The following is a 23,831-nucleotide window of genomic DNA, read 5'->3' on the forward strand; positions in this document are numbered from 1 at the left end:
TTTTTTGTACTTGAAGTTGTTCATAAAGATGCTAGAGAGAGTTCGTGGGAAACCCATCTTAAATATCGGGAGTTGTACTGGCAGGTTTTCTTGGATGCTGGGAGATACCCTGGTCTTAATGAGAGTATTTCCCTCGCACCATTACTGAAGTTAAGAGCTGCCAAACTGTAAAAGTTGTATGATATAATATGAGCCACTAGAGGGTAGCATTGCATTAGTTTTCTATGCTGAATGAAATGTTTTTAAACATCCTTTGTCATGTTTCATATAGGTTGAGATATTTTAATATTTATATATTTGTAATATATTTTTTATATACTAAAGGCCGTTGGTAGTAAATGAATGTTTGAAAATGGTGCTTTTGTTTCTTTTACTTTTTTACACATTTTATTACATTGGTAATTGATGTCAAGCTTTTATTTGTTGAATTTGTAATTCTTTGGGGTATTTAAGGACTTGTTGGTTGTTGAATGGGGTTATCTGATGAAATCTTGGTAGACAAAAACATATTGGGAATTATAAGCGTTTATATCTGTGTCTGTAATAAAGGATTATTAGCACCTTTTTTAGGTTATTAGTCGGTTGGAGTTGTTTTTTTCCCCCTTACATTTGGTTCTTTTTCTCTGGTGTTGTGTAATCTCATAGTTGGTAAATTTAAGTCAGCACTGGCATGGGGGACTCAGTCCCTCATGTGGGAGGTGTAGGTGAGGCTTGTCCCTGCAAAACACACTTGCGATTTTTGAAGTGCCTTACTTAAGTCTGTACTTCAATCTATTTTATATTGGAGGACAGAATTTGAAGAAGTGTTCAATAATTTACCATAAACCCATATATGTGTGTGTGTGTGTGTGTGTATAGATATATATATATATATATATATATATATATATATATATATATATGTATGTATATGTATATATATATATAATGTGTGTGTGTGTGTCTGTATATATATGTCAGGTCACATGATCAAGTTCTCAGAAACTCGAAGTTCATTCGGACGAGACCATATCACGTTTCTGAAAACTCAAACATCGAAAAAAAATCTACTTTTTTTTTTACGTTTACACCCCTCACACCCCTGCAGATTATATATACCAACTCTGAGATCGCACTACAGTGAAGAAAAGGGTAAACTTCCTGATCCTGGCTTTACATGATCTGCATTCAAAAGCTCGGAATTTTCAAAAACTCGATCATATGGTCTCGACTATATGAATTTCAAGTTTCTGAAAACTCGATCAACTGATAGGGATCCATACACACTGTAGACAGGTTAGTGTCTCCGTTTAACCAACATGCTTTTGGAATGTGGGAAGCAACAGGAGTATACTGAGAGAGCTCCCAGAGACGTGGAAAGAAAACACAAACTCCCCATACATACTAGCCAGAGACAGAGGGTGAACATGCACACTCCCCATAGATATTTGTAGCTGTGATGTAGAAACTTTAATCACTGAGTCACTTTGCTGCCCTGCTAGAGTACATAAGAAAGATCAATACCAGTAAAAAACAATCTATTCCTTCCTTGTACAGATGTTTGCTAAACCCCAATCTGCAGTAGTGTGCACATTGCTTAAGATCTAATTTTCAGAAGGACATATGTAAGACAAGCAGTTTAGACCAGCTGATAAAAGTGGTGTCAAGTCTTTATCAGAAGCCATATAAGAAGATAGGCTAGATGACCTTTATATTATGTTTTAAGAATAGAGGTAAAGGCAGAAGTGGATGGAAAAGAAACACACAAATACCTTAAAGGAATTAGTAAAGTCCGGTACCATTTTTTACAAAGGTGTGAGTGAGAGCAAGTGGATGTTGGTAATATACAGGAAACGTTTTGTTATAGAAAGGGTAGTAGAAGAACAGCCTTAGTGAAAAAGTTCATGGTTAAAACAGTGACAATTCAAAAAGCATGGACCAGGCATGGAAGAGGTGGGAAATAAACTGCTGCTTAAATGTGATCTCAAGTTTGTACAGTGCGTATGGATATGGTCTTACTACAAGGGCTTTTGTAATCCTTAACTGCACTGTTTTTTGTCTTACTTTTATTTCCTGTTCTTATAACTGAAAGATACTCGGTATGTAGAGTGATGAGTGTCCCTGCAATGAAGAAAATCGTCCTCCTCTTCCTCTTATTTTTTAAACAATAATTTCCCTGTAAGAAATGTTTTTTGTGCTATACTGCCTTCTTTCCCTAGGTGTGGTGCTGGCCACCTTATCCTACTTAACCTTGGAAAGTTCTTTTCACTCATCTACTTCAAACTGCAAATGAAACTAGCCTTTACAGTGTACATCATTGGGGTTTCCAGAATTAGAATGTTTCAGTGACTTTTTATTAGTATTACTGCAACCTCATTTTCAGTATTGCTTCACAAGCTGACCTTGAACTGTTGTACACATGTAATTCTGTTCGGACAGCAGTATATTCAGAGTCATAGTCAAAGTAAACTTTATTGTCATTCAGAATCACACAAGTGCAAAAACTGAATGAAATTCCATAACTCCGGACTCAAATGTGCAGATATCACATAGACTTAATACGACAAGACATTAATATATATATAAATACTTAACTATATACCATAATGTTCTAGATAGATGATCCTAATATTGCACATAAATTAAGCTCATTTTAGCATTTTTTTATACAGTAATCTATTGCTTGCTTGAGTATTGTGCAGTACTGAGGTAAGACATTGCATTCAAGACTTACACTGAGTATTGCCCAGAATGAGGCATTCATGAGTATTGCACTGTGACTGAATTATAGGTTAGCATTAAATATTGAACTATAATGAGACATTTCTCAGGCATTACTACTACTACCCCTGATGACCAGTGAATTAGCTTGACTTGCTGAGTATTGCACTAATATTGGATTGAGACAGGCAGTCGAGTTATTGCACAATTTTAGACGGTCTTCTGCATTGAACTGATGTCCAAGATGGTTGGCATGAACCGTGATTGTTGCCAGAGTTCGACAGTCTGATAGCCTGTGGGGAAAAAGCTATTTAAGAATTACATAGTTCTGCATCTTATGCTACAGACGCACTTGCCAGATAGGTATGCAAACAGACTGTGAGCAGGATGGTGCAGTCCTTAATTATTCCTTTGGTCCTGCCTAGACATCTGGACATGTGCACATCAAGGATGGCTGGTAGGGTGGTCTTGATGATCCTCTCAGCTGCTTTCACCACTGTCTGCAGAGCCTTGCGCTCAGAGGTAGAGCAGCTTCCGTACCACACTGTGAAGTTGCTTGAAAGGATGCTTTCTATTGTACCCCTATAGAAGGTTGTGAGAACTGTTGATGGTATGTTTGCTCTCCTCAACCTTCTCAAAAAGTGTAGCCTCTGGTGTGCCTTCCTGACAGTGGCATTTGTATTGGTAGACCAGGGCAAGTCCTCATCAATATGCACCCCCAGAAACTTCATGCTACTCACGCTCCCTACTGTTTCTTCATTGATGGTTAGAGGAGAATGTTCCTTGTGGTTTTTCCTGTAGTCCACAATTATTTCCTTTGTTTAGTTCACATTTAGTGCTGAGTTGTTACTGTCACACCAGGTAATCAGTCGTTGCTGATGAGGGCTTCCACTGTTGCATCATCCGTAAACTTGATGATGTGGTTAGTGTTGTACCTCGCTGTGCAGTCGTGTGTTAGCAGGGTGAACAGCAAGGAACTCAGTACACAGCCATGAGGAACTCTAGTATTCAAAGTGATGCTATCCGAAGAGTTATTTCTAATGCACACTTTCTGAGGTCTGTCTGTGAGAAAGTCCAGAATCCAATTACAAAGTGGTATGTTGATGCCTAGTTGAAGCAGCTTACGTACCAGCTGTATAGGGATGACTGTATTAAAAGCAGAGCTGAAGTTAATGAATAATAACTTCACGTAGCTGTTTTTACTTTCTAGATGGTCCAACGGTAAGTGAAGTGCCAGTGCTATGGCATCCACAGTAGAGCAATTTGCTGAGTAAGCAAACTGCAGCGGGTCATGATCCGCAGGAAGCTTAGATGTTATTGCTTCTTTGATCAGCCTGTCAAAGCTTTTCATCACAATGGAGGTTAGGGCTACAGGGCGGTGGTTATTGAGGCATGATGGTGGTGATATGGTATTATTGTCATGTTTTTTTAAACATTTGGGAACTATTTCCTGATTCAGAGAGATATTAAAGATATCTGTGAGGACATCTGTTAGTTGAATTGCACAGTCTCTGATTATTCGCCCAAGGATGTTGTCAGAACTAGCTGCTTTACCCGGGTTAACCCTGTACAATGTCCTCTGGACATCAGCTGGATTGTGGATGAGAGCCTCTTCTTTTTGACCAGTGGGCATTTTTGTTGCTGTTGTTTGGTTCCCTTCTTCAAATCTGCTGAATGCAACATTGACCATGCTACAGAATTCCTTATTGTCCTCACAATGGGAAGATAAATGTCTGTAGTTTATTTGCTGGATACCTTGCCACAGGAGCCTGGAGTCTTTTCAGTCAGGGAAGTAATTCTGGATCTTCCCACTGTAGGCACATTTTGCTTCTCTCACTTCTTTGGTCGGTTTGCTCTGGCTGTTCTGAGGGCATCCCTGTCTCCAGACTTAAAGACTGCATTCCTTGCTTTCAGGAGGCCATACACCTCACTATCAGGGTTTCTGGTTGGCATCTGTGATGATGGATTTGGTGACAGTTACATCATCCACACATTTAGAGATGTAGCCCATCACCACCTCAGTGTACTCCTCTAGGTTGATACACTGATTCACAGTAGCTGCCTCTTTAAATATTCTCCAGTCTGCACTCTTGAAACAGTGTTGGAGTGCCAAGACTGCACCCTCTGGCCATATCCTTACTTGTTTCACTGTTGGTCTCCCCCTGGTTAGCATCAGTTTATATACTGGTAGTAACATGATGGAGAGATGGTCAGGGTTGCCTAGGTGTGGGTGAGACATTGCCATATATGTTAGCTTAACATTGCGGTAGACCTTATCCAGTACGTTCTCTCCCCTGGTTACAAAGTCTACATGCTGGAAGAAGTGAGGCAGACCTGTTTTCAGGTTGGCTTGGTTGAAGTTACCTGCCGTTATATGAAAACATTCAGGGTTTTGGTTTTGCAGCTCATTTATAGCCTGATATAATGTGTTCAGTGCTTCATTTGTATCGGCACTGGGAGGAATGTTGACAGCTGTAATGTTAATACTGCTGAACTCTCTTGGAAGATAAAAAGGGCTACATTTCAGTGACATGAGCTCTATATTTTCAGAAACAATCCACTAAGCACAGAAGAGGTTATTGGGGACCTGGGGACCCAGGTTGACAGTGGCCTTTCTAACCACTTTAGCAACATGAGTGTCAAAAGAAAGACCTTCTACATTGCCCACCTGATCATGAAGGGATTCACATCCAGATCTAGTGAGGTCATTGTTCCCCTGTACTCTTCACTTATCAGACCAATGATCGAGTACAATGCCCCATTCGGGATGTATCTCACCCGACATCTGCAGCAATTGGAGAGACCCCAAAAGTTCCTCACCAAAAGGATAAAGGGATTCCAAAATCTGTCATATGCTGCCAGATTGAAGAAATTCCAGCTCTATTCAGTCGCATACCGTCTGCTCAGAGGTGACATGTGCCTGACATACAAGGCCATGTCCAACCCGGAATTAATGGACATGCTCCACCTCAAAAAATCCAAATCCAACAAAACCACTAGAGCAAGTGACTTAAACCTTAGCACGGATATAAATAGGACGTGCTGGAGGGATAGATTTATCACCAGAGACTCCTATGCTGTGGAATAAAATCCCGGTCCATGTGAGGCAGAGCACCTCGCTGGCTCTGTTCAAGAGAAATCTTGACCTGTGGATGGGAGATCGTAGGTTTACCCCGGGAATCATCTCTGTGTCACTGCTGGACAGAGGCACAACAAACTAATGGGTACAGTATTTTTTCATATAAGGGGTGGCGTAAGCCACAAAACTTTGGGCTAGGCTTATAAATGCCTTAGGGCAGATAGCCTAGTATAAACCTATGAACCTATGAGACTATCTCATAGCTGGTACACCAGCTGTTGATATATATGCAGACACCTCCCCTTCTGGACTTCCCACTGAGAAATTATATTCTGTCTGTTCTAAAAAGTGACATGACCTCCACATGAACTGCACTGTCATTAATGTTAGAATTCGGCCAGGTTTCAGTAAAACGAAGTACACAACAGTTCATCACCTTGTTTTGAGTAGACAGTTCTAACCTTATGTAGTCCATTTTGCTTTCCAGGGATCGAACATTTGCCAGCAGTATGAATGGAAGTGCAGGCCTGAAGAGATTGTCTTTTAGTCTTACAGTAATTCCAGCCCTGGATCCTCTTTTGCGTGTTCTCTCACATTTCTTATGTCTCCTTCTCTTGCCATTGATTACTCATAGACACCGGTTTTGTTAGTTTCAGGCATTTTGGATCATGGTTAAGTATATTTCCCAGCTTCTGCAGCTCCAGGTGTGTAGGAGTGTTTACTGTGCAAATATGGCATTCCATGAAGAAAATTAATATTTTGATAGTTTTATTCATTCAGGATACTGAAGTTTTATATATGTGTATACACACACAAGAGTTTTATTAATGATATCATCTTTGTTGAAGGTTGTGTGTCAGGGCTGGCAACACGGTACGTAAAAATCAATTGCCAATCATTAGCGGACCGGAGTAACGCTGTGGCGACCCCTAACCGCGAAAAGCCGAAAGATACAACAACATCATACAGTAAACTGCTAGGCAGTTGTAACTGTATTAGTGAAACATTTATTCCATGTCTCCCACCATGTTGCCACCACAACTGCAATTACTACAGCAATTCTTAGATTTTTCTAGGCAAGAATTGTCAGGGACAGTCTCTGTAAAAACAATTGTATGTTGGTAAGTAGATGCAGAAATATGGAATGCAACAAGTTATGAATATGCATTCCATGTTTGTCATTTTTAATAGTCTGACCTAGATATGCATTTCCGTGGAGAATCTCATGAACTTAGCAGTTGCCATCTTTCAAATGTGAGGCTAATTATTTTCTTTACTCTGAAAAGAAAAACTCTGTAGTAGAATCCATTTTTATAGAAGCTAAAATTCTCATAGTTTTTGTTTAGGGGGTTTATATTCACAGAATGAAGTGAACTTGTCTATGAAAGTGTTTATGGTGCTTCTTCAGATTTGCCATTGTGATGGCTTATAGTATGTCCATAAGGAGTGCATATTGTGATTTGCATACCTGTTTGCATTTCAGATATATATCACATTTCTTGTGCAAATGCTAAAGCCTGTATTTGTTATGTTTACTGCCTATATAGTCATTGTTAATTAGCCAAAGTAGTGTCTGAATGTGGTGGTCAGTCATACCTTCTTGTTCACGGGAATGAAGTAAGTGAAGTAAGTAAAAATATTTAAATGATTGTATGCATCTGTAGTGTGTGTATGTGTGTGTGTGTAAAAAAAAAAAAAAAAAAAAAAAAAAAGTAATATATCCATGTGTTTATGATTTATAGTTACCTAGCTGAGCTGTAAGAGTATGTTGTGTATTTCAGCTTTTCCCGGTTAGGGGTCGCCACAGCGGAACTCCAGTCCGCTAATGATTGGCAGTAGATTTTTACATGCCGACTTGCCAGCTCTGACGCACAACCTTCAACGAAGGTATGCCCATTCACGCATGTCTCCACACAGACGACGCTCTAGCTGAGAATCAAACAGGACAATGTCTAACTGTGAGGCGACAATGCTATAAAAGAGTTATATATATATATGCAAGTAATTACTTAAAGTAACTACTTAAACCCATATAGACACATACACGAAAACGGAATCCATATTAGACTGGATCCTAACCAACAAGCCTTCACATCTGGTACGTTACCCGACTTCCTCAGTGATCACCTACCTACATTCATACTAAGACACACAAAACCAGTAAAAAACCCCATCCTACTTTCTATCTGTAGTTCCAAAAATTTCCTACCAGACCAATTCATCAACACCTTAAAAAAAATAAATTGGTCACCTCTTAAAACTCTACCATTAAATGAAGATGTGGAGTATTTTAATACTACCTTCTTAGGAATCCTTAATCTTATGGCCCACAATGTATAATTCGTACTAAAACCAACCCAGCACCCTGGAACTCAAAGGACACAAAGATACCTACTCAAACAACAAGACAATGCTGGGGTAACGTGGCGTACCAACAAAACAAGTACAAATCGACAATACTTCCTAGAGCTCAGAAACAAAGCAAAAAAGAAATACATAATGACAAAAAAAGTTATTATATCCAGCCACAAAAAACTTACTACAACTATCCACAAAAATTCCGGTCCACAATCAACCACATTCTCCAACCAGGCAAAACCACTTCCCCAAACCCTAACATTGAAGGTGACAGCAATGATATTGCCACCCAGTTCCTCCATCCAAAAGTAAGTTATTCAATAATTTCCCCACTACTACTACAAATATCCCCAAAATACAAAACTGTCACCATAAGAGCAACTCCCAATTCTCTCTTAAACCAGTTTCAACTGACCTAATTTGTAAACACCTTGCCAAATTGAAACCCACCACTCTCACTGCTGATAAACTCCCTACTGATTACCTCAGGATTGCCGCCTCTGCCATCACCTACCCTATTTCCATACTCATGAAAAGATCCATAGCTAAACACACTTGTCCCCTCTCTCTGGAAAATTTATTCTGTCGCCCCGCTACACAAAGGTGGTTCTTCGACAGAGCTTAGTAATTATCACCTCATAGCTATACTTATATCCCCTATCAAAAATCTTAGAAAAATGGGTACACACCCAACTACTGAATTATCTTCTTCAATATAACCTGCTAGCAAATTCCCAACATGGATTTCGGCCAAACCATAGCACCAACTCTGCCCTTATATCCTTTACTGACCATGTCAACCAACAAAGAAGTCTTGGTAACTTAGTATCTGTTGTCTTCCTGGACCTGTCAAAGGCATATGACACATTATCTGACTGCAAATTACTATAGACTCTCTCTGAGCTCAATCTGGATAACTTCTCTCTACTGTGGTTTAAAAATTATCTGTCCCTCCGGCAACAAGTTGTTAAATGGCATAACTCTTTCTCCCCTCTCCTCCCAGTGGAACAAGGTGTTCCGCAAGGATCCATTCTTGGTCCCTTACTATTTTCTATCTTTACCAATAACCTCCCCTCAGCTACCGAACAAACTAATATAGTACAGTATGCTGACACCACCCTTATTTGCTAAGCCTCCTCTCTACAATTACTCCAAGATAGAACCCAGGAAACCTTCACTACTCTAGAAAATGGCTAAATTCTGCCCAACTCATACTAAACCCATCTAAGACCCAACTCATGATCTTCCACCCATCCCAATCTTTCACCCCTACCTCACCATTTTCAATAACATCCTCCAGCAATACCCTTATCACACCAGTAACTCAAGCCAAGCTACTAGGTATAACTATTGACCAAAACCTAAAATTCGACAAACATATAGCACTAACAATTGCCAAAGTTCATAAAAAAACTAGGTTCACTCTACCGCTGCAAGAGTTTCCACACACAGGAATCCTGAATCACTATCTCTCATACCCATCTACTCTCCACCTTACTATATGCTTCCCCAGTTCTAACTAACCTAAAAAATTTGACCACCTGAAACTATCTACCTGCTGCAATAAAATCTCAAAATTTGCTACCATTGCTAAGTTTCATTCTCACCATTGCCTCTCCTTAAGACAACTACGATGGTTTGAACTCCCTAACCTACTAAAATACAATCAACTTCTACTGACCTATCAACTGCTATACCAACCAAATAAAATACCTGCCCTGTCTGGTCTGCTCTGCTCACCTTCCATAATACGGTGCGTCAACTAAGATCTTCCAGTACCGCCTTACTGACTGTTACCAATTGCTTACATAGCTCAGGCCAATCTCTTTATTCCTATGTAGTTGCTAAGGCCTGGAACTCTCTACCCCCCTGACATTAGGTGTCTAAATAGTAAACATACTTTCAAATTCCTACTAAAAGATGATCCATTCAAAATTTGGATATGTTCCTGCACAAAACTAGATTAATGTCACCTGTTCCTGACTTTCATCATCCCTAGATCACAGGTGTACTATGAACCAGGTGTTTAGGCCACCTTTATAGTTATGATTTCTAGTTTATGACCATGTTTGTCTATGGAAACTTCTTTTTGAATTTATGTTCAAGCAATTGTATATTTGTTGTATAATATCTTGTTTAATTTGCTTCTCAATATTCTAACCACTGAAGGCTGCATCATTTGTAAAACTCTTGATTTTACTCCTTTTATATGTTCTATGCTCTTTGTACAAAATAGCTATGTTTATACATTTTTTTATTATTTTTAGTATTTTATATAATTTTTTACTATGTATCTGGAGCTTTTCCCCCTGGGCCTCCACTGAAAATGGTCACCTTGTGTATAGTTGGACTAACCCGGTAAACAAATGGAGAATAAAATAAAAATAAATAAGTAATTCATCAACGTATTTCCATAATAACAGTCTAGCAATGTAATTCTAAGCCACACAAGCATTTTAGAGCAGATACAGTAGAACAACATGAGTGGCTATAGGAATATCAGCACTGCATGAAGATACACCAAAAAAAAACACTACAAGGAAAATAAAAATATAGGAAGATTTGATTTAGAATTTGTATGGGGAGGCTTCAGGGCAACTGTAGTTTGCTTAATGTGTATATATGTGCATGACACAGTGGATAGTTTTGTTGCCTCACAGCAAGTGTTTTCCGGCTCAATTCTCGACTAAGGTGCCTTCTGTTTGCAGTCTATATGTCTTCCCTGTTTTCACATGGGTTTCCTCCATGAACGCCAGTTTCCTCCTACATTCCAAAGACATGAAGTAGGTGGACTGGTCACTTTAAATTGGCCATAGGTGCGTGTGTGTGCTTTCACGCGAGTGTGAATGTGAAAGAACTACTGCATCAGGGCTAGCAACCCGGGTGTCTAAACCTTGGCTGTAAATTGTAGCTGTTGAAGTAACACACTGACCCCGTGTTCAAAATTGGGGAAAAAAAGGGGTGATGGATGCATGGATGGGCATTCAGAAGACACTTGAATGCACTTGTAATTAGATCTCTCCAGGCTTGCATAGGCAGTTGCAATAAATTATGTCTAAGTTCCAGGGGTTAGCCTTGCCTTCTTGTGTTGCTGAATGGTTGAAAAAAGTGATATATATTGAAAATTCATGGTCTGCCCAAACTGTTTGGGGGGACACGCAGAGATGATGAATACTGGGGGAATACTATGCAGAAATGATGAGGAATGAATTTTAGATCAGCATAAAAGCTTTATGACTAATTATATGTTATAGAGGCATGAGAATGTTAAATAACTGGTAGTACTGATTTTGAATGAACGCAAACTAACATCATTTTTTATTGTACCTATTATGTAGTGTGCATGTTTCTTTTTTTTTTCAATAATAATTCTTTATTATTTTTCACTTGTTCATACAAACTTTTAACAGGGAAATACAGAGATAATTTCTGAACAACTTCTATCAACATTGTAACAAAATATATACATTATTTACCTGAATGCCTTCACAATTAGAATAACATATATATAAAAATTCTTCTGTACAAAGATAATATCTTGAAATAATATGGTTCTTACAAAGGTTATACTTTAGAGTATAAATAACAATGGGGTTTCCTGCTCTCGGTACATTAAGCTAATATAATGTTGAAAATTTGTTCCCAAATCTTTAGATTATTTGGATGTTTACTTTGGCTATTGATAACATATTTGTGGGCTAATATGTGTTTTATCGCTAAGATCTTAAAATTTTCCCAAGAAGTTTGAGTTGGGTTCAGCCAATTTGAAGCTATATAGAGCTTCATTAATAGGAAAATGTTGATAAGTACAATCACCTGGGATCTAGGTGTATTATTTGGAGGAATATGTAATATCATTCCCAAGACAATGTTGAATTTTGATACCCCATCTTTTGTAGTTGTAACTTTAAGGAATTCCAAAGTTCATATATACATTTGCAGCTCCAAAACATATGAAGGAGGTCAGCAGTTTTGTCTTTACAATATGGGCACTTTGGAGAATTCTTGGAGTTAAATTTATACAAGCTAAGGCATGTGTAGTATGCATTATTGAATATCATGAGTTGGGTGAAAGTTAGCTTTTGGAGTGAAATTGATTTTGCTGTTAATTTAATTGCATTTATGAATTTACTTTCTTCAACCAATGGTAATTTTTCTTTCCAATAATTCGATACAAGAAGGTGATCATGATATTTGATGTATTTTATCAGTTTATAAGTGGACGTTATATATTTGGTAGTTTGTGATAGAGCTTGCCATATTGAGGTACATTTCGTTAAGTTCTCTTTATTAACAGTTAAGTCTTTAAAGTAACTAATAGCTAATTCTTTAATCTGCCTCAATATGACTAAGTATGATTTGGGGAGATTCATTTCTTGTCTTAGATCATGAGCAGAATAATTCAGATATTGGTATATATCTTGTAAAGTTAAGTTTATTATAAGTGGGAAGTTTTTTAAGTCTATAAGTTGATTATTGAGTTTCAGGTTAGGGTTTTTATGAAAGGGTTGTAATAACATCATATATTGAAATAGATTTAATGATCTAAAGAGGTTTTGTAATAATGATATATAAATTTTTATATGTTCCATTAGAGCATATGTTTTAATGATATCTCTGTTTAGAAAGGGTAAAGCTTTGGGATTCATGTTCACATGTTCAACATGCTTGTAACCCAATCTTATCCAGTTAGGGGACCAATTATTATTTTGCATGTCATAGTTAGCTATTCTTAAAATTCTATTGGGATTTATAATTAAATAATAACTTCCAAAGTCGGATAAATCTAACCCACCTTTATTTTTCGGGTCATCAACTTATCGTATGATATTCTAGTTTTCCTTGGTTCCCATATAAATTTAGCAAGTTCGATGTGGATTTGTTTGAAACATTTCTTGGGAAAGAATTTAAATATGTATGCCCTTATTATTGATGCACAAAAGGTCTACGATAGAGTTAACATAAAATTTCTATTTAACATTTTACCCTATTTTAATATACCTCAAGAATTCATCCTAACCTTACAAACATTATATAATAACCCTTATACAACTTTATATATAAATAAAATGTTTTCTAATAGAATTCAAATCAGAAACTGTACCTGTCAAGGTTGTCCTCTATCCCCTATACTATTTAATTTATATTTAGAACCTTTATTTCTGCATATTAAACAAAATGTATATCATAATGCCCCAATAATATACGGTACCAAGATCTCTATGGCAGCTTTTGCAGATGATCTTAATATATATTGTACAACACCTGCCTCTGATACCAAAAAAATACTATCTGTGGTCGAAGACTTTGCATTAATATCAAACTATAAAATAAACCTTAAAAAAAACAATATATTTCCTTTGAAAACACCTAAACCCTTTTCACTTTTACCTTTGATAGGGCAAGTAAAATCTGAAGAAAAGATTAAATATTTAGGAATCACATTCTCCACAGATAAAAAGGACTTCTATCTTAATAGTGTGCATGTTTCTCATTTTAATGACTTCTTCTCCAACTGTAGATTGCGAATGCACAACAAAACATTCAAAACTGGTGTATAATTGCAGCTTGGTTCATGTTTAATTAAACACAATTGTTAAAATACTTACAAAACAGTTTCTGGTAGATGCTAAATGTTAGATGAGTTCCATAGAGTTGTAGCAAAATAAATTTGAATGGAGCAACTTATCATGTTATAGAATGTTATAAGTATCTTTTATTTTTCTTCAGGGGGAGATCATACAATAGCTTATCCGATACTGCAGGCTGTTGCTGAAAAGTAAGTTTATTTTCCTCGTTAATATTAACATTTACTTATTTCCTTGTTTTTCTTTGAGATCCATTGATCTTTTCATAAGAGTAGTTTAGTTTGTGTTTTAATGCAGGTCTGTGAGTGCAACATGGAGCAGAAGGCATTATCAGTCCTTACTAACTAGCATTTTGTGAATTTCAGTTTAATTGTATTTGGCTGGTAAATAGCAGTAGGAGAAAATATTTGCAATTTAAGTTTTACATTATTGCAGTTTAATTTTTCAGATGAATGTAATTCTAGAATACTTTTCACAAGACTTTATCTTTCTGTATTGCCTGTTTTTACACTGCATAGTAAAAAATCCAGACCCATTTTATAGCCAAAAAATTGTTTTGAGCCACATGCAGACTACTTTTAACAAAACACAGAAATGTATTTTATTTATCTTTGTTTTTTGTAAACTTGACCTTTATTTGATGTAATACCTAATGCTTATTCTTTTTTTTCTGTTTTTTACTTTTGACCCATCTTGTGGTTAAAATGGGTCCATTGATCATATCATTTGAGCTTCCTAAGGAAATTCTGATGGTTTTGTGATTGCCTCGCAAAACGACTATCATAAAATCTTAAAAAATTGAATCATGTTCAAGTGCCGTAATTCGAACAAAAAGTTTTTGCAGAACAACCACTGTTGCTGTAACAGCTGTGAGAGTACACTCTCCGGGAAAAGGGAAATCTCAGGAGGCTGCACTCTCAGTCTTCAATACAACATTGCTGGAATCGCACTCTAGTGATTACCAATAACAGAGTCGATCATTAGTGTAGTGCTGTTAAGTGTGGCACCTGTTCAGCTGACCTGTTAACACACAGCAGTCTGTTGCTGCCATGTTTTCAGTGAGTAGGAAGTATGTCAGGCAAACTTCATATTTCATTCTGTAGTGAGATGCTTCTTCCTTTACATGTCAGTCATAAACAATGTACTTCAAATTCTTCAGTCTCCGGATTTGTATGCTCTTTTGTTCACTAGATAATGTACTTGTGACATTGGCATAGTGCTTGTTACAGGGAGGAGGAGGAGAATGATGATGATGGTATCTGGTGTTATAGGTTATCTGTTAACTGCAAATTAAATTTGGGTAATTGTCCTGGGTTTGACTCTGTCCCTGTCCAGCTGCAAGGTGTGAGACTTACTCTGAGAAAGTCATTTTAACCAGGCAGTACACCTACATTGCACCTGGGAATAGCTGCTTTTGGGGTTATCCATTATCAGATGAATGAATTAATAAAATACATAGCTTGGTATAGATGTCTGTTATGCAGATCTTTTCTTGCTCTGCATTCTCTGTTTTGTATTTGGCGTTCAAATAGCATTGCTCCAAGTTCTGTCTGTTAATTTCGTTTTGTCTCAGTCCACATGCCGTGTTAAATTAAATGAAATTAATTAAAAAAGAGACTGAGCGTTAACACTGCAACTCTTGTAGCTACTTATCAAATGATCTTTGCTGTGGAATCTGACTTGACTATGTAGCCAGTGATGCTGTTTTTTGTAACTGAGATTTATTTAGTGATCATTAGAGTAGTTTATAACACTAAAGAGAAACATGGCTTGATTAGCTGTGAAGCAGAGCTAAACGTACCAAATGCCTCTAAAGGCAATTCACAAGAAGATGTAGAAGAGGGACCATATGTATGCTGTGCCTCTGTTAACAGACCCAGCAAATCCATGTGGTGACAGTGTGTTGCAAGTATGGAAGCACACCTGATCTTTGCAGATTCTATCCTATTACAGCTAACAAAACCCTGCAAATGAATTCCCTGAGAATGTTAATAAGAGGTTCACAATTTCTGTGTTTACATGTTTATAGATTCCCATCTCCCGAGAATGAATGCATTCAGAGAATTCTTAAATGTTCTTTGTGTTTCACCATTGCAGTCATCACATTTGGGTTATCCTGCCAGGAGTAGACTTCAGTCGGCCCGAATACCAGAGGCTTAGTATTTCTGTGTCGGTTGCTGTCACTCCAGGACTGAATATTAATAAGAGGTTCACAATTTCTGCGTTTACATGTTTATAGATTCCCCTCTCCCGAGGATGAATGCATTCAGAGAATTCTTAATTCCATTGTGTAATAGCCTTTCTTCTGCTGCCCCAAGCCATCATACATTCTTTAAGGTAACCATGTCATTAACCATACTGTCACTTTGTATCAAGACCATGAAGAAGGGCATAAGCAGTTTTCATGTAAATAAGTTCATCCCAGCTCTCCTTTTTAAAGTTGTGAAAATTTCCCCCTCCCAGTCTGCTTTTTGACAGTCTGATTTATAATATACCGAAAAACAGAGTACAAGTTCAAGAAGAGAAATATACCTGGAAATATAAAAAACACACACACACACACACACACACACACAAACAAGACAATTTGATCCACCTAGCATAACCTGGTCTTTCTTTTCTATACTAATTTCATTTCAGTTGTTTGCCTCATAAAGGTTTAGGTAAATAAGTTTATAATAGGCCAGGGTCATTACAAGCCTAGCCATGCAACCCAACCCAGTTTTGCCCACAGGTTCCTTGGATACCTATATGGTGGTTATTGTTAGTAAAGAGGTAATTAAGGGTTATGTGGGGGTGGTTATGTTAGTTGGGGATTAATTTATTATCAACCTCTGTCCATCAGAGACGTGAGGGCCATACTGGAGATAATATGCAATTTCCCATCCAGTGATCAAGGTTTTTTTGAAAAGTGTCAGGGATGAACTCTGCTTTGTGTAGATGGGGGAGCTTATTCCATAGTACAGGGATCCTTTGAGTTGAATATGCCTTTAGGAGTTTAGTCCAACTGCTGATTGTAGCTGGTTAGCCTAGTATTATTCACAATCCTTTGAAAGCAGTTTTTTTTATATATTACAGCTTTCTTGGTCTGAGAGTGCCACACAGAGAGTTAAGCATATGAGAGGTGTACTCTGACAGTGCCACACAGAGGGTTAAGCCTATGAGAAGTTTGCTCTGACAGTGCCACACAGAGAGTTAAGCCTATAAGAAGCTTGTTCTGACGGTGCCACACAGAGGGTTAACCCTATGAGAAGCTTGCTTTGACAGTGCCACACAGAGGGTTAAGCCTATGAGAAGCTTACTCCTGGATGTGATTCTCTCTGTCTCCACTTGGGTGATCTCTGACTGAGAAACTCACTTAACCAGGCCAGTGTTCTTGGGTCACTGATGAAAAAAGACATTTGTGCGTACTGGACTTATCTTTTTTTATTTAATCTGTTAAACAGAAACATGCATCCATCTTGATTTTTTTCCTGTGTGTAATGTTAAATGACAGGAATAAGAAAATAAAGCAAACATGATAGGAAGAAAGGAGAACATGCGAGGAGAGGGGATGGAAGAGAAACATGGATGCACCATTAATTTACATGCAGTATATGTTTTGGCAGAAGACATCAATAATTCAAGGTTATTGAATGCTCGCTTTAGGAGATTGTCATCAAAGACGCCTGGTGTTGTGCAGACATTCAGCTTCAATTGCTGTTGACACAGATTCTGGTTTTGTTATGGCTTATGGTGTAGTGCACTTAAGTTTAGGTTCTTCATTATGAGATCTGTTCTCATTCGTATGTACCTTTCAGGCCAGGACTATAATATAGGCCTGATATTGACCACTTGACTTACATGGTCGTGGAACATCGATGCTTGAATCTCAACAAAGAAAACTGTTCTTGCTTCTCTTAAGCAGTTGATAAGAAGAGTCTTAAGTAACTTCTAACATAAATTTTTGGGTAGTAATAACTTACTGTATAAATATGTCACTAATAAACACAGTATTTTATGTAATATAGGGTATGCAGCCTAATACTTTTGTAATACTGGACTAACTTCCCATAAATTTCACAACAACTTTTCAAAATTATATCCTATAATATCTTATTATCTCCTGATGTGCATTTTACTTTGTGTGAAATATTGTATTAGGCATTTTAATTTTCACATTCATGTTTGCATGGCTTGCTTATAACTTATTTTTTTACAGTTATGTACTTTTCCAAGCTAATCCTAAAATTATTTTGCTTGTATCAATGCTGTACCCTTAAAAACGCATTTAAATGGATAAATGTGTACACATTGATCAACTCAAGTCAACTTACCTCAGCTTTTATTGTAATAAGTGCTTTCTGAAAAATAAGTTTTCCAAACAGGTGAAGTTCAAAGAAGCAAATGTTAAAATGTTAGGGAAAAAAGTGTGATGAACATTTTACCTTTTTCTTGCTGGTTATAGACATAATTAGACAAGAAAAGAGAGGTATTTTTGATCAGAATTTACGTATTCAGTCTTGTTTACTTTTAATTTGGCTCCTACTTTTACCACTGTGTGGGGGTAATCTAATACTAGACAGAAAACCAGTGATTTGGAATCACTTTTGATTTAAACAAAGGGATTAGGTATGTATGGCATAAGGAATAGATTTCCGTCCTTCCTTTAGCAGTTCTTTCCTAAGGTGATTGCGTATCTTTACATATTCACTGTAGCAACACCAGATCATTATTTAATAGAAAGAGATGGCACTTACTGATTATTTTTTCATATAGGCAGATGTTTTGCAATTTTCCTCTATTTACGTCAAAAATGGGTTTCTGTATCTGTGACATCTTAATAGGTTAGGATGTGAAGTAACATGATCAACAAAATTTTTATTTTGTTTTTTTTTTTATGTACAGGATGTCCAACTTGTGACATCTGAGAAGATTATGACCCTGAACATGGACATTTGTCATATTTTAGTTCATCAGTTTTAACATGCAGTAATTGAAACCCCCCACAACTGTCTTAACCACAACAATGAGACTTTACATTTCTCTACTGAAGGTAGAGCCCACTACTTCTTTACAAGATTGCCTTTAAGGTAGGAGCTGAACTTCTGTATGACTTTAATTCATAACTAGAGCTAAAATGAACATTCTCAAAATTTGCAGCAAAAGTACTGAAAGCTGCCAACATTTTTGTAGCATCTGACTATATCTAGCATGACCAAAGTCTGAGTAGCACCCCCGGGAGTGGGAGGAAGCAGGTGGGGGGAGGTATAGAAACAAGCAGATAATAGCTCGCCCACTCTAGGGGAAAGTATTGGCAGAGTCCCATCACAGGGGCTGTACCTCAAGTGAAAACTTTATGATGCATGTTTGCGACTCTGAGTGTGCAAGCTTTGTGATAAAAATTTGAGATTCTGAGAGTGCAAGCCTGCTAAGGACTTGACAAGCTCTATATGTGGAAATAGTGCTTGTGTGGATGTGTGCACTTGTACTGAACCCATTATGGTAGGCACTAAACTTTGTAATCTAACCAACATGAAACTGTTGGGAGCAAAAAAAACTCTTAACTTTTCACTGTTTACAGGTTCAAAGACTAATATCCTGATTATTTTTGGCAAATCAAATCTTAATAGGATAAGAATATTTTTGGGCATGATATGAACATATATACCCAGCAGAAAGACTGTATTCATGCTGACTATCTGAAGCAGAATTAGATGTCACCCAGCATAACGGTCTCACTGCTGCCTCTTAAGAAAGGGTGAATAAAGAGTTTTAAGTGCAGTCTATCACTAAGTCTGTCATAATGGTCTACTTGAAATGGATTTCCTTCTTAATAACAGATTACAAGTGAAATAAAAAATCAAACAAAAATGCTAAACTGTATAGAGTCCTAAAACTGAAGAGAACAAATATACGCATCTCAAAGATATGAAATAGAACTAGAGTATAACACAAGTAGACTTGAACCATACCTTGTTGTAAATCAGCAGAATTTCTGCATGAGTACAGGCTAAACCGCTGCACAGCCGATTTGAGGACCATGCCATCCACACCTTTACAATGACTGCACGAGAGAAGTTCAAGAGGCAGTCACAAGTTTTGGAACTGACTGAAGTGTGTTTAACGTTTAAAACAGTGAATATCAAAGTCACTGTAAGGCTTTCTGATACATCTTAACAGGGGATTGTTTCCTGTGTCCCCCAGTACCTGTACTGCTTTTAACTTGAAAATCAGCATGCCTTAAACTAAGGAGAATGCTCCAAGGTGTCAGTCTTACCTTAGGTTACACAACCTTGTGTTGAGACACAATAATTTTCCAGCATTAGTGGGTAAGACTTTTTCCTTCCATAAGGAAGAACCGTGGGCCACAGGGAAAACTGGTGTTTGTGACTAACAATGCTGCTGGCTGAGAATTCTAAAAAATCAGGAAAAAAGAAACTATATACTGTAGACAGTCTCATTTGAGACTTCAGAGTAATCAAGCAATTTTAACTTGTTTAGAAATCAAAACTTATTTGTTGAAAAACAAATAGATGAGTGCCTTTGCCCTTAAACAAGCTTGGTCAGATCTGAAGAGGAGGAGATCTGACAAAGCTCATTTAAGGGTGAAAGCAGTCCTGTATTTATTTTTCAGTAAAGAAGCTTTTATCTCTAAACAAGTTATAATTTCTGGATTACTTTGATGTCTCAACTGAGCTTGTCTAGTGCACGGTTCTTTTTTCCTGATTTTATTTTTTAGAATTCTCAGCCAGCAGCTTTGTTGCTCACAAGTCCCAGTTTTCCTTGTGGTCTATGTACATATTTACATATGTATATATATATATGTATATATATATATATATATATATATATATATATATATATATATATATATATATATATATATATATATATATATATATATATATATATATATATATATATATATATATATATATATATATATATATATATATATATATATATATATATATATATATATATATATATATATATATATATATATATATATATATATATATATATATATATATATATATATATATATATATATATATATATATATATATATATATATATATATATATATATATATATATATATATATATATATATATATATATATATATATATATATATATATATATATATATATATATATATATATATATATATATATATATATATATATATATATATATATATATGTGTATATATATATATATATATGTATATATATATATATATATATATATATATATATATATATATATATATATATGTATGTATATATATATATATATATATATATATATATATATATATGTATATGTGTGTGTGTGTGTATGTGTATATATATATATATATATATATATATATATATATATATATATGTGTGTGTGTGTATATATATATATATATATATATATAACTGTATGGATTCGTATCACTTCACTGAAAGACCATTATTTCACTGACACCCATTTCACCGAGACCAACTCACCTAAAACTCATTTCACCTAAAACTCATTTCACTGACAAGTAGTACTCTAAGGCAAGTCAAAGGTATATGTCTTTTTCCCCACTGTAGTTCGATACTGGTGTTAGTATATATAGTTGGGGGTGGGGGGGCACAGCACCAAGTAATGTAAAACAAAACCAGATAAAAGAAAAACAAATTAAGTGGGGGGGGCTACACCCTCCACACACCCCCTAACTATATATACTAACACCAGGTTCGTACTACAGTAGGGAAAAGAACATATACCTTTGACTTGCCTTAGAGTACTACTTGTCAGTGAAATGAGACGAATCCATACATATATGTGTACATATATATATATTTATTTATATATATATATATATATATATGTACACATATATGTATGTACATACATATACACGTGCACTCACACACACACACACACACACACACGCACACATCTGTGCATATGAGTAATTATATATAAAATAATATTCTCTCTCTTGTGATTTTTTTGTGATCCTGACATATTCAGATAACTCCCCTTCACTGCTTATATATGCTTCAGAACAGAGTATTCCCTATTATCCTAGGCTGTGTCATATCTAAATTTAAAATAGTCTTCTTGTAGAATCCAGGATTATGGGCTTTCAAATTCAGAAAACCCTAGAAATTCTTACAAAATCTGCTATCTAGTAGTAATGCCTACACGCATTCTTCTGCACTTCTCTGTTAACCAAAAGGATGTTCCTAACATTATCTTTGCTTCTTAGTAAAACTAAAATGTAACTCTGTGGAATATAATGATATGTGTGATGTATATCTTAACTGCTTTTCTTTATATCCTATATATTTTTTTTTGCTTCTTGTATTTGCTATTTTTGTATTATATGACACCTAATAAGAATTGTTAACTGTGAAGCTTTTCTCCATGTGCGGCTGCTGAAAAGGGGACTGTCATAGCCCAACCAGACTTCCCTGGTAAACAAATGCTACTAAATAAATAAATGTAAAACTTGAGGGAATATGGGGTGATTACAACAGGGTTTTGCCTAAGCTTAAGTACTGATTATGTTTAGAGCATAATCCTTTGAGAAGTTCATCTACATTTAAATGCTGTAGTCAAGAGTTTTGCATGTGACAGTGATCGTGTCACATGGTGATCCAATTACATAAAGAATGTTTTACATAAATATTTAATGTGCGCTGCTTTGTACAGTTTACATTTCATTTAGATTTAACAGCTGCAGTTTTTGCAAGTATATTTTACTGGTGCTGCAATTAGGAGGATTAGTGCCATACAGCACAGTTCATTTCTTGACTGGGATAACTTCAGTGTGTATAAGATGCAAATCCTCCCTAAGTCTTTGTGAGGGGTTTTGCTATGTGCTCCAGTATTCTCTCAGTCTGAAAAACATGCTAGTAGGCAACTTGGAAATCCTGCAGATTGCTGTTATTTGTCAGTGTGTATGTGCATGTTTTGTGTGATATACTGATGGCCTGTCCAACAACAGCATCACTGCCTTACACCCTGCTCAGGATTAATTTCTTTGTCCAGTGCCCATTGAGTGCTAGGATATGTTCTGCATCCACTTTGACACAGAATTGAATTAAACAGGTAATTAAGGGATGACTTTTTGGATAGCACAAAATATCAATACGTGTTTTATATGGTGTCAGTGGTTCTGGTCTTGTTTTACCAATATGTGCTTATGTGCTCACTAAGAGGAAAACTAAACAGGAAAATTCATGTATGTTCATAGGTTCATATATGTTTACTAGGTTAATGACCACAAGGGCCTTTTTAAGCCTAGCCAAGTAACCTTGATAAGTGTAAGCAGGGACTTGGGAGAGGAAACATTTACAAGCAGGGGCCTGGGAGATGAACCATTTACAGGCTGCCTGTGTCCTTTAGAGGCATAGGTGCCAAACCAGGGATGAATTTCTTGTTCCCCATCCAATTCTCCCAGTTATACTTGAATTGTCTTAGGTATGGGGAGCCTATTCCAGAAACGGAGTAGTCACTGGGATACATACCTGTTTCTATAGCAGATCCTGTTTATATCACAGATAAGGTTTAAGTCAATAGAATGGGTAATTCTGGTGCTATTTGTTTTGCGGATATCCAGAAGGTCCATCAGAGTGGGGTCTGACAATGCCTTATATGTCAGGCATAGATCTCCCCTCAACAGCCATGTAGAAGACAGAATACAGGGGTAGGGCCTTGAGGCAGTCTGCACAGGACATGTTACTTACACCTTGTATTCATTTAGTGGGGAACCTCTGTAGATGTTCCAGTTGTTGGATATGCCTGGTTAGGTACATACCAAAGTGGGCATTGTACTTAATGATAGGTCTGATGAATGCCAAATACAATGGAACAATGACTTCCCTGGACCTAGATGCCATACCTATGTTTTTAAGTTGCGCAACATAGAATGATATCCTCAGGACTGTAGACACGTTATGGTCAAAGGCTAGATTACTGTCTGTGTGTGTCCCTAAGTCCCTGACTGCTGGGTCAACCAGTAGGGATGTGTTATTAATATGATAGTTACCAGAGGTGGATGACTTCCTGAAGGATAGTAGTAAGAATTTCTTGCCATGTAGTTTTAGTCCAGCTCTGACACCAGTTGTTTGT

General features: G+C 36.5%; 1 protein-coding gene across 1 annotated transcript in view; it reads left to right on the forward strand.

Moving 5' to 3' along the window:
- Window positions 1–23,831, forward strand: part of AGMAT (agmatinase) — a 394,532-nt gene that overhangs the window by 190,428 nt on the left and 180,273 nt on the right. The window contains exon 3 of the mRNA XM_044061769.1: window positions 13,868–13,916. Within this exon, the coding sequence (XP_043917704.1) occupies window positions 13,868–13,916 (49 nt within the window). The remainder of the gene's footprint in view (window positions 1–13,867; window positions 13,917–23,831) is intronic.

The sequence above is a fragment of the Protopterus annectens genome, chromosome 2.part0 (assembly GCF_019279795.1).
Source record: "Protopterus annectens isolate FY-2018-M chromosome 2.part0, PAN1.0, whole genome shotgun sequence".
In the NCBI taxonomy this organism is placed as follows: domain Eukaryota; kingdom Metazoa; phylum Chordata; order Ceratodontiformes; family Protopteridae; genus Protopterus; species Protopterus annectens.